The sequence below is a fragment of the Salmo salar genome, chromosome 14 (genome assembly GCF_965601325.2).
Source record: "Salmo salar chromosome 14, fSalSal1, whole genome shotgun sequence".
In the NCBI taxonomy this organism is placed as follows: Eukaryota; Metazoa; Chordata; class Actinopteri; order Salmoniformes; family Salmonidae; genus Salmo; species Salmo salar.
In genome coordinates this window covers 95,000,874-95,013,236 of record NC_138304.1, presented here as the reverse complement: position 1 = coordinate 95,013,236, position 12,363 = coordinate 95,000,874, and the positions used below count along the sequence as shown (strand labels likewise).

The 12,363-nt window shown below is 41.3% G+C and overlaps 2 protein-coding genes across 6 annotated transcripts in view; one reads left to right on the top strand and one right to left on the bottom strand.

Annotated features, from left to right (window-relative positions):
• col16a1 (collagen, type XVI, alpha 1) overlaps window positions 1–5,852 on the top strand; it is a 164,258-nt gene extending 158,406 nt beyond the window's left edge. For all 5 annotated transcript variants that reach the window (XM_045694917.2, XM_082961292.1, XM_082961290.1 and 2 more), the window contains 5 exons: window positions 2,618–2,812; window positions 3,064–3,127; window positions 3,277–3,450; window positions 3,610–3,687; window positions 3,842–5,852. In XM_045694917.2, the coding sequence (XP_045550873.1) occupies window positions 2,618–2,812; window positions 3,064–3,127; window positions 3,277–3,450; window positions 3,610–3,687; window positions 3,842–4,035 (705 nt within the window). In that variant the 3' untranslated portion in view covers window positions 4,036–5,852. The remainder of the gene's footprint in view (window positions 1–2,617; window positions 2,813–3,063; window positions 3,128–3,276; window positions 3,451–3,609; window positions 3,688–3,841) is intronic.
• Window positions 5,853–6,564: 712 nt separating this feature from the next.
• LOC106570512 (uncharacterized) overlaps window positions 6,565–12,363 on the bottom strand; it is a 37,752-nt gene continuing 31,953 nt past the window's right edge. Inside the window, exon 32 of the mRNA XM_014142930.3 lies at window positions 6,565–8,277. Coding sequence (XP_013998405.2) covers window positions 8,072–8,277 — 206 coding nt within the window. The 3' untranslated portion in view covers window positions 6,565–8,071. The remainder of the gene's footprint in view (window positions 8,278–12,363) is intronic.

Below are 12,363 nucleotides of genomic sequence, written 5' to 3'. Positions count from 1 at the left end.
TAGATACAGTACAGTAACTGTAGTCCTCTACACTAGATACAGTAACTGTAGTCCTCTACACTAGATACAGTAACTGTAGTCCTCTACACTAGATACAGTACAGTAACTGTAGTCCTCTACACTAGATACAGTAACTGTAGTCCTCTACACTAGATACAGTAACTGAAGTCCTCTACACTAGATACAGTAACTGTAGTCATCTACACTAGATACAGTACAGTAACTGTAGTCCTCTACACTAGATACAGTAACTGTAGTCCTCTACACTAGATACAGTAACTGTAGTCCTCTACGCTAGATACAGTAACTGTAGTACTCTACACCAGATACAGTACAGTAACTGTAGTCCTCTACACTAGATACAGTACAGTAACTGTAGTCCTCTACACCAGATACAGTACAGTTACTGTAGTCCTCTACGCTAGATACATTACAGTAACTGTAGTCCTCTACACTAGATACAGTACAGTAACTGAAGTCCTCTACACTAGATACAGTAACTGTAGTCCTCTACACTAGATACAGTAACTGTAGTCCTCTACACTAGATACAGTACAGTAACTGTAGTCCTCTACACTAGATAAAGTACAGTAACTGTAGTCCTCTACACTAGATACAGAACAGTAACTGTAGTCCTCTACGCTAGATACAGAACAGTAACTGTTGTCCTCTACGCTAGATACAGTAACTGTATTCCTATACGCTAGATACAGTACAGTAACTGTAGTCCTCTACACCAGATACAGTACAGTAACTTTAGTCCTCTACACTAGATACAGTACAGTAACTGTAGTCCTCTACACTAGATACAGTAACTGTAGTCCTCTACACTAGATACAGTACAGTAACTGTAGTCCTCTACGCTAGATACAGTACAGTAACTGAAGTCCTCTACACTAGATACAGTACAGTAACTGTAGTCCTCTACATCAGATACATTACAGTAACAAATATAGTTATTTTCTATCCCCTGGATAATGCTTTTTACTGTGGGAGCGGAGACATGAGATGAGGTGATTTGTCATTGTGACAGGAAGGCTTTGTCATGGCTTTTAACTATAGTAGTACAGATTACAGAGGAGAATCTCTTCTTCTTCTTCCTCTACTTCTGCTCTCTATTTCATCAGTCGGGTCCAGTGTCCGGTGGTGACGTGTAAACGTTAGCCCTCCATAATGGCCAGCTTTGTTTCACATAAATCACACGTCTGTCTCAGGATGTTGTTTACAATGTGTGGGCTAGGCTCCATACAGAGTGTATTTACTGAGTCTGGGAGGCTGTGCGTCCCACATGGCACCCTATTCCCTATGGGTCCCGGTCAAAAGTAGTGCACTACATCGGGAATAGGGTGCCATTTGGGATACGATCCTGTGTCTGTGTTTTTATTGTGTAGAAGGAGGTAAGTAAGGAATACGCTAGAGGCTGGGTAGGGCCCGATTACAATCTAAAGTGGACACTGCCCCCTTGTTGACTCTCCTTCAAGGGTCTGACAGCAATAGGTTCAAATCAGAGAGATAAAAGTAATAAGTAATTAAAGCGCAGCAGTAAAGTAACAAAAGCGAGACTATATACAGGGGGGTACCGGTACAGAGTCCATGTGCGGGCACTGCAAATAGTCTGGGTAGCCATTTGATTAGCTGTTCAGGAGTATTATGGCTTGGGGGTAGAAGCTGTTTAGAAGCCTCTTGGACCGAGACTTGGCGCTCTGGTACCACTTGCCGTGCAGTAGCAGAAAGAACAGTCTATGACTAGGGTGGCTGGAGTCTTTGACAATTTGTAGGGCCTTCCTCTGACACCGCCTGGTATAGAGGTCCTGGATGGCAGGAAGCTTGGCCCCAGTGATGTACTGGGCTGTTCGCACTACCCTCTGTAGTGCCTTGTGGTTGGAGGCCGAGCAGTTGCCACACCAGGCAGTGATGCAACCAGTCAGGATGCTCTCGATGGTGCAGCTGTAGAACCTTTTGAAGATCTGAGGACCCATGCCAAGTCTTTTCAGTCCCCTGAGGGTGAATAGGTTTTGTCGTGCCCTCGTCACGACTGTCTTGGTGTGCTTGGGCCATGTTAGTTTGTTGGTGATGTGGACACCAAGGAACTTGAAGCTTTCAACCTGTTCCACTGCAGCCCCGTCAATGAGAATGGGGATGTGCTTTGTCTCCTTTTTCCTGTAGTCCACAATCATCTCCTTTGTCTTGATCACGTTGAGCGAGAGGTTGTGGTCCTGGCACCACATGGCCAGGTCGCTGACCCCCTCCCTATAGGCTGTCTCGTCGTTGTCGGTGATCAGACCTACCATTGTTGTGTCATCAGCAAATTGAATGATGGTGTTGGAGTCGTGCTTGGCCGTGTAGTCATGAGTGAACAGGGAGTACAGGAGGTGAATGAGCAAGCACCCCTGAGGGGTTGGTGGAAACAGTTTGATTGAAGTTGGATTGGTGAAGATACATGAGTGTTATTGTGCAGGAGTTCATCTTTTCAATCTTCAATGTAAAACACTGTTGTCGCTGGTCGAACAGTACTCTTCAGTGATTGGATGTCTGACTAACACACTACCTCTCACCCCTCTTCTCTCTTCTTCTCTCCTCTTTTCTGACTCTCTCTCCCGCTCTCTCTCTCTCTCAGGGTGAGCCAGGTGCCCCAGGTCAGAGGGGTACCCCAGGGGAGCGAGGTCGCCCCGGACCCCCTGGTGGAGGGGGGTACTCCTCCAAAGCTGATACCCCAGTGATGGGCCCAGTGGGACCCAGGGGAGAGAGGGGCACCCCGGGCTCACCAGGCCCTTCAGGGTCCCCTGGACCTCCAGGAATACCAGGCAACGAGGTGAGACCCTAGCTACTAAGGTGAATTGCATCGATTATGAATTGATTACTAGTTATGTTCGTGTTTGTTCCACAATGTCTAATGGAACACTAAACCAACAGTTTGGTCAAAAGACTAAAACCCAAAAGTGGTGGTTAGGTCTTCTCTTATGTCTCTCTCTCTCTGTCTCTCTGTCTCTCTCTCTCTCTCTCTCTCTCTCTCTCTCTCTCTCTCTCTCTCTCTCTCTCTCTCTCTCTCTATCTAATCCACAGCCTGTGGTCAACTATGACAACATCAAGGACTTCATTCGCCAGCAGGTCATCAAGATATTTGATGGTGAGAATATGGTCTTATTTTTGTTTAGGTTTATCACCAATACTTTGCATCTGCCAGTATTTCCTAATTGACCAGTGGCAGAGAATGGAAACAGCTTTATTGATTATTAGGTGGTTTATCAACTGGAGCTGTACTGTATCCCCCTACAGAGAGGATGGGCTACTTCATGTCTCGTATGCAGCAGCCACAAGAGGTATCGTCCCCCGGTCGTCCTGGCCCCCCAGGGAAGGATGGTAACCCAGGTAGAAATGGGAGTCCAGGGGCCCCGGGTCAGCCAGGACAGATAGGCAGAGAGGGCCGCCAAGGAGTCCTGGGCCCACAGGGTGAGTCTAGACTTCACTTGATTCCTTTTGTCGTAAGGCCTGAATACCACGGTCATGATAAATACATAGGAACATAAACAGTTATGACAAGTGATGTCAGCTTAGCGTAACATAAAGGTTAGCTACTCTCTCAAGTGATGTCCTCTGTCGTGTCTGCAGGTCCACAAGGTCTGAAGGGAGAGAAAGGTGACAAGGGTGTAGGGGAGATGGGTGACAGTGGACCCCCAGGAGCACCAGGTAAGACGCCACATCAGCCTGTTGAAATATTTAACTCTCCACTATCCTGCCAAAGCTTCATTAAGTTAGATCTTTCAACTGCTCTGCTCTTTTATAATCACTGTGTATCCAGTGCTTCAGTGATGTTCTCTGTCCCTTCATCCCCCCGCCCCAGGTGTCCCGGGCCCCCCAGGCTATGGCAAGATGGGCCCCAGCGGCCCCGTGGGTCAGCAGGGGGTCCCTGGAGTCTCAGGAACCCCTGGACAGCCGGGCCAGAAGGGCAGGGAGGGCCGGTGTAACCCCTCTGACTGTATGAGCCAACCAATAGAGTGGAACCCTAAGGGCCCTCCCGTCAAGGGCCCCTACTAGAGAGAGAGCTTATTGAAGAGGAGAGGAGATACAGAGAGAGAAGATGGAGAGATAGAAGAAACCAACCCAAAGACCAGAAGGCACTAGAGACAGAAGTGGAGGGGTAAAGAGAGAGAAAAGAGAAAACAAAAGACCAGTCAATCAACAGAAATCATCAGGAAACAAGTGAATACTGAGGCACCCATCCCTAATTCATCAAAGTGTTTGCTACTCTCTGTCTTATCGGTTCTGTTCATTCCTTCAACATTTCCCAACTTTAGCTGTCATTTCATTCTATAAGATATACATGCTTAGTTTGATAATACCAGCAAGAGCAAATCCAGCCTTCAAAAAACTACCTGCAAACTCTTCCTCATCATCACTATCACCCTCATCTTCATTCTGATTATAAAACGTGCCCGTTGGGAGTATTAGACAGCTGCTTTGTGCTGTTCTGCTTTGATCTTGCTTCTCTCTAGCAATAGAAACAGAATGAATAGAACTGACATGGCACTCCCATTCCAAATGTTCTTTATTCTTTATGCATGCTATGTTGTTTATGTGATTTCTATATTTGAATATACACCATCACTTGAATGATGTCTGATGCTTTAACAGATCTGTACACTATATAATGGCCTTCTCACCTTCTCTTCCCTGTTTGTGTGAGAAGAACATAATGTCCACCTTCCCAGAGTGCCTGTTTTGTAAATATTTATATTTATATAATGGCTTTTTATACCTTTTGTATTTTGGAATTGGCGTCAGCATGGCTTACCATGTGTTTGTTATGGTCAACTGTCATGTATCCACTACCAGTGTGTTTTTTTAAAAGATTTTAAAGGGAATAATTTGTTCTGTAAAACAAATTATTTATGAGGGAATTGTGCCTTTTGTATAAAAGCAGATTGGATTTATATATGGTGGTATTATTATGCTTTGGAAGGTATTTTCATGTGTGTCTTATAAAGTATAGGACATCATGTTCAATGGTAGTATTTTCAAAACTGCCTCAAAAATCACTTTTCTTGTTATATAGCAATCTATTAACAAGTGTCTTACCACACTACCAAGCTTATTTTTCACAACAGATGAACTTGAAAGGGAGCATTTGCTCCTCGAGTACACTACTGGTGTACCGAGGATTTTCAGAAATCCTGGTTGAAAGATTCCCAGAATCAGGAGGGATACGCAGGAAATCTGTGGATGTTCCAAACAGAATTTCTGGAAACTTGGTGATTTTGGGAAAGTTCCCCTAATTCAGCAATTCTAAGCAGAAGTACATTCTTTATGACCACTAACAGTTTTCAATGTCTTTATTAATCATAAGAGAAAAAAGTTGAATATCCATATTCACTTATATCATCGCTGGCCTCACTGTGCCAACCAGCTTCTCCCTGTATCCATTACTAATTGAGCACAACTTGTATGTCTCCTGCCTTGTATGTTGTGTTGTTTTTTAGTTTGACCTGTCATATATACACTACAGGGTGTCACCAACCGCTAGCTATGTAATGGATATCAACAGGTTTTCAATCATATAGATGTTCTGAGTTGTTATTGGAGTTTTTTCCTGAACATGTGACCTGTCCAGAGTATTTCCTGGCCAGGACTACTGACCCTAGATATAGTAAATACCCAGACAATAACATATCTCCCCTCTTCATTCCTAGCTTTTACAAACATCTTGTTAAAACAACAGCACTGTTTCCCTGCTATTCTCAGTAGATCTCATTGTTTCTATGTTACCGGTACTTTTTATTAAGCCATCCTGTGTAAAGAGATGTTTTTTTTTATGGAAACTTTTCTGAAAAAGCTAATAAATTTTGCAAAGCAGACATGTTGTTGATCAACAGATCAGAGACATCCAAGTATATAATGTGACTAGTTCACTGTGGTGTTGCCATACCATCAATGTGCACAGTGTCTTTCCTTGGAATGCCTTTCCTTGGTTCTCTGATTGAAAGGATACTAAGGATAAAACGTTAACTAGCACTTTATTTAAATGAGTCTGCTTTTCAAGTAAGCAGATTGCTAGAGCTGTTACTGTATAAACTCCAAGCCACCTGCAAGAGACTATTATGTTAATGAGTCCAAGTAGAATATCTTTCACAAAAGCTTGACTTCCGCAGCTTTGAGAGCGTGAGCTGGTCACAGTTGGATAGGGGTGGATAAACAGCAAAGGATAGAGCAGTCCAACTAAAGAATGCCATGGGACTAGAACTGGGCTGTGTTGGCCCACACTTAACATGTTATAGGCCTTATCCCAGAATACCTACCACTGGGATAATGTGGTGTGTGTCATTATCCTCTAGTCTAGGCAGACTACATGCAGCACCTCAACACTTCACTTTTTGCATTTTCTTGGAAAACAGTTGGCAGCCAACTTAGCAGCACTGACTGGACTGGAGTTTCACAGGAAGACAGAGAAAGTCTAGACTCTTCCTGTTAAACCATCTCTAAACCCACTGGAATAATGACCATGTCATTTTAGTACAATAATTGTTTCTATTCAAAGATCCAACGGTTCCCACATGGTAGGGAAGAACATTCAGGTTTTACAAAACTTAATTTTTTATTGTTTTGGAATTGGTTGACCTGAACAACCAGGGAAAAAAAGAAATTAAACGTCTTTACAGATGAATCATATAAAGAACAATAAATAGATAGTTTCTGTTAATGAAAATAATATGTCCTAGTTGTTAGAATGTTGACATTGATTGACTCTGTGGAAGTTAGTTGACAGTGGCATAGAAAGATTGATAACTGTAACTGATCTGTTTGGAAAAGCAGTCATTTGAACTTTTAAACTTTATTGCTGATTAGGTTCATTAATACAGGGGTTGTTTTGGTTGGATCATATTCTAACCCACCCTCTTTTTTCTCTACATAAAATCAACAAACATTTACAAAGATGTGCAGCACTGAATTATGGGAAATAGATGGGAGTGCCCATCAGGATGTGCTGTTGCCAGGCAACTAGAGGAAGAGATCAAGGCAAAATAAATCATTTTTTCTAAAATGAGGCGAAGGTAGAAAGTGGCGGCAATGTACATGTGAGATAGAAAAGGGGTTTCACTATTTCACTCAAGCATACAGGCGAGGAGTTTAGCAATACATCTTACAACGGTACAATATGGAGTGTGGATTTTGATCCTAATCTTTTATTGGTAGTTTTGTGTACACTTGTAAGCCACTTGTTGTTTGGTGGGGGGTGGAGGGGGTCATATGCTTGCCTTTTCTGCTTCAAAACATATTTCTAAATTAATATTTCAGGTATAAAACAATAGCATTTAAAGTGACCACTGTATATAAAATAAAAAAGCTCCAATCACTAGACACAAAGTCTATCTCTAGTCCTCCCAGTCCAGGGGCTACGGCTGCTGCTGATGACATTATCAATGACGTCACTGGATAGGATTCTGATGTCACTACGTCTCTCCCATGACGCGTTCAAGACAACTGGGAACCCCCAAAAAATCATGACGTCAGTGATCTTCAGCTTGGAAAGTTGAAGCTCTAGAAAGAGGCCTGAGAATTCCGAGTTGGAATTCCGAGTTGGATGTCCGTTCAAAACTATTTTTTCCAGTCGGAGCTCGGTTTTTTTCTGAGTTCCCAGATGTCTTGAACGCACTGAAGTCGGAAGTCGGAGATTTCAGAGTTTTGAGCACCCAGTTGTTTTGAACGCGGCATCATTCTCTTTCCCTCTGTGGTGGGGGGTGGGGCAGTTGGACGTGACGGACATTGACATCAGCCAATACCGAACCAGTGATTGTAAATTCAGAGGTGTATTATTGGCTGTGAGTGGCTGTCCTCATGGTGATTAGATGGGCATGGTGTATGTTGCAAACAGTCTCCAAACAGTTAAACTGAAGGTCGTCAGTTTAGGGGTCAGAGGGGCAATGTCAGTCACGATAGTATTGCCCCCACTCCTTGCTCTCGTTGGTATCCAATAAAGAAGAGTTCTCTCCCTCTCTCCTCTCTCCCTGCTTCTCTCTCTCTTCTGTCTCTCTCTTTCGCCCTGGTGTTGTGGGGCTCTTGATGGAGAGGTCTCAGGTTAGACTCCGGGGCCCTTGACCCTGGCGGAGTCCTGTAATCTGGGGGAGGTGTAGGCCGAGGCAGCTAGGCAGGCTGCAGCCTCACAGAACCCTGGAAGACCAGTGGGGCCCGCCTTACCAGGACGACCAGCCTCTCCTGCCGAGCCCTGGGGGCCTCGCTCACCAGGCTTACCATTTCGAGCCACGCCGTCAATACCAGGGGGACCTGAGGAGGAAGAGTTTTTAAAGTTTTAGTTTGACACTATGACTTGCTGAGGTAAGTTGATACACTTTTTATTGTAATATTTTTTGTAATTATTTTGTACAATAAACTAAAACATACATAGACAAAAACAATAGACAATTTAACATTTACATACATACATTTCCACAAACATAATATCACACTTGCTCAGACCCACATGTTCCCACCGTATCAACACCCATTGCTGTTCCTAATGCTTGTAAGACTCTGCCCCATATAACTTCAAATGGTATTAAATTGTTTCTGTCTGTAGCCAGATTTGTTTTCAATATTTAAATAATAAAGCATGCCATGTCATGAAATATGCAGATAGACGTATTAAAAGTAAACTTACATTGTAAAACTTCAGACTGCCAGCGCAGCTTTTTAACTCTGCCCAGAACTTTTGGACTTTATAGCACTCCCAGAAGGCATGAATTATTGAGTCATTGTTAGTTTTACACTAAAGACATGACTCTGCAGTTGTAGTGTAGAATTTGTTAATTTTGTTTTTTTGTATAATAAATTCTATACATTTATATTAGTTTATACTGGATTAAGAGTACAGTTTTGTTAACTGTAATTTTGTTCATTATGTTCCAACACTCCCTCCATCTTATGCCAATATCCATTATTAATTATTGGTTCCAATAGTTTATATTTATTTCTAACAGATTGTCATTGTGTTGTATATCTTACCTATCATATGAGCATCTGTTTCTGACTCAAACAGGATTTCCTCAACATTGCTCTGATGTCCAAAAGTGTTCAGGTCAATATTTTGTGATATAAAACTTTTAAGTTGCATTTTTTTTAATCTAACATTCATTTAAATAGGCAAGTCAGTTAAGAACAAATTCTTATTTTACAATGACGGCCTACCCCGGCCAAGCCCTCCTCTAACCCGGACAACTGTGCACCGCCCTATGGGACTCCTGATCACCGCCGGTTGTGCTACAGCCCGGGATCAAACCAAGGTCTGTAGTGACGCCTCTAGCACTGACATGCAGTGCCTTAGACCAATGCGCCACTTCGGAGCCCAATATAGTATTTGAAAATGTCTACATTAATCAGTCCAAAATAGTTTTTCATTCTGTCATTGAAATAATTGTATTTCCTATTACTCTGTCATTTACAGTTTCTATGCCTTTGGTTTTCCATGTGGGCCAATTTATCGGTGAAGCTATTGAACGATTGTTCCATAGAGGTGTGTTTTTAGGGAGATATGTTGGTTATTGTAGAATTCATTTCATTTTCTTTAACCTGTCTGGGCAAGGGGGCAGTATTTGCACGGCCGGATAAAAAAACGTACCCAATTTAATCTGGTTACTACTCCTGCCCAGAAACTAGAATATGCATATAATTAGTAGATATGGAAAGAAAACACTCTAAAGTTTCTAAAACTGTTTGAATGGTGTCTGTGAGTATAAAAGAACTCATATGGCAGGCTAAAACCTGAGAAGATTCCATACAGGAAGTGCCCTGTCTGACAATTTGTTGTCCTTCTGTTGCATCTCTATCGAAAATACAGCATCTGTGCTGTAACGTGACATTTTCTAAGGCTTCCATTGGCTCTCTAAAGCCGCCAGAAAGTGTAATGGGGTGTCTGCTGTCTCTGGGCAAAGAACAGCAGCAGAATTTGTAAGTGGTCAGCCTGGGGACAGTGAGACTGAGATGCGCGTTCATGAGACTACTCCATTTTTTTCTTTCAGCCTTTGAATGAATACAACGTTGCCCGGTTGGAATATTATCGCCATTTTACGGGAAAAATAGCATAAAAATGTATTTTAAACAGCGTTTGACATGCTTCTAAGTACGGTAATGGAATATTTTGAAATTTTTTGTCACGAAATGTGCTCGCGCGTCACCCTTCGGATAGTGACCTGAACGCACGAACAAAACGGAGCTATTTGAATATAACTATGGATTATTTGGAACCAAAACAACATTTGTTGTTGAAGTAGAAGTCCTGGGAGTGCATTCTGACAAAGAACAGCAAAGGTAATCAAATTTTTCTAATAGTAATTCTGAGTTTAGTGAGCCCCAAACTTGGTGGGCGTCAAAATAGCTAGCCGTGATGGCCGAGCTATGTACTCAGAATATTGCAAAATGTGCTTTCGCCGAAAAGCTATTTTAAAATCTGACACCGTGATTGCATAAAGGAGTTCTGTATCTATAATTCTTAAAATAATTGTTATGTATTTTGTGAACGTTTATCATGAGTAATTTAGTAAATTCACCGGAAGTTTTCGGTGGCTATGCTAGTTCTGAACATCACATGCTAATGTAAAAAGCTGGTTTTTGATATAAATATGAACTTGATTGAAAAAAACATGCATGTATTGTATAACATAATGTCCTAGGAGTGTCATCTGATGAAGATCATCAAAGGTTAGTGCTGCATTTAGCTGTGGTTTTGGTTTTTGTGACATGTATGCTTGCTTTGAAAATGGCTGTGTGATTATTTTTGGCAGGGTACTCTCCTAACATAATCTAATGTTTTGCTTTCGCTGTAAAGCCTTTTTGAAATTGGACAATGTGGTTAGATTAACGAGAGTCTTATCTTTAAAATGGTGTAAAATAGTCATATGTTTGAGAAATTGAGGTTATAGCATTTTTGAGGTATTTGTATTTCGCGCCACGCGATTCCACTGGCTGTTGTCTAGGGTGGGACGCAAACGTCCCACCTAGCCCAGGGAGGTTAATGCTGTTGTAGTGTTCTTAACTATGAAGTTGTTAATGTTTTTAGCTCCATCTGTCACGTCCTGACCATAGTAAGCTGTTCTTTTCTATGGTAGAGTAGGTCAGGGCGTGATGGGGGGTTTTCTAGTTTGTGTTTTTCTATGTTTAAAAAGATTCTAGGGATGAGCATACATATCTTCATTATGTACCCATTGTTCCAGTTTAGTGCATTTAACTAAATGTCGCAAGTAAAAGCCTTGGGTGGCGAGTTTATACAGTTCCATGTCTGGAAGGTTAACTTTCCTATTTATTCTACAAGTTTTATTTTCCCATATGAAGTCTGTTATGTTATGTCCGAGAATACTTTTTTAAAGAATGTCTTTAATGGGGTAATTGATATTACCAAAATAAAATATAAAAACTTTGGGACCCTTGCCATTCTAAATAGGTTTATTCTACCTATAAGATTAATGGGAGAATGTTCATATTCATTAGATGCGCTTTAATTTTGTTGAGTAATGGGATAGTTATCTTTATATATTTGTTGTTTTTTGTCACTTATTAAGCATCATAAGTATTTTATATTTTTTGGGTCCACTTAAAGGATTGCTGTAGATCATGAGTTATTATATTTATTTTTCCTATTGCCATTATTTCCGTTTTTTCCACTTTCATTTTATATCCTGAGACTTCAGAGTATTCCAAAAAGTGTTTTTAACAAGGGCAGCATTGAGTTTCAATATTAGTCAGGTACAGCATACCAGAAGATCATCGTCAAATCAGTTTAATTTATATTCATGTTTATCAACATTGATACCTGTTAGGTTTGTGTCCTGTCTAATTCTTTCTGACAGCAGTTCAATTGCCAGTGTGAACAGGAGGGGGAGATAGGACATCCCTGTCCCGTGCCCCTTTTTAAAGAAATTTCATCAGCTAATGTATTATTTGTGCATATCTTTGCTTCATGACATTTATATAATATTTGTATGGAATGTATTATTTTAGCTGGAAAGTTGAATGCTTCCAAAGGTCTAAATAGAAAGGGCCGCTCTAGACGGTCAACAGCCTTTTCATCATCAACAGCCATTATTGCCAAATCAACGTAATTGTTTGTGTTTTGTATTATTCTGAAACATGCTCTTGTGTTTGTTTGTGTCTATTTTTAATAAACCCTGTTTGATTAATATGTATCAAGTCTGGTAAGATTTTTGCCATTCTGTTGCTTTTGAGGTTTGTTATTATTTTATTGTCCCGCTTTATAAAATGTATGGGTCTGTAATCTGCAGGGGACTCTCCAGATTTTCCTCATTTTAATATGACTGAAATAACAGTTTGATACATGGAACTCGGAAGCATAGAATTGAATGACGTTTGGTATCATTGGAA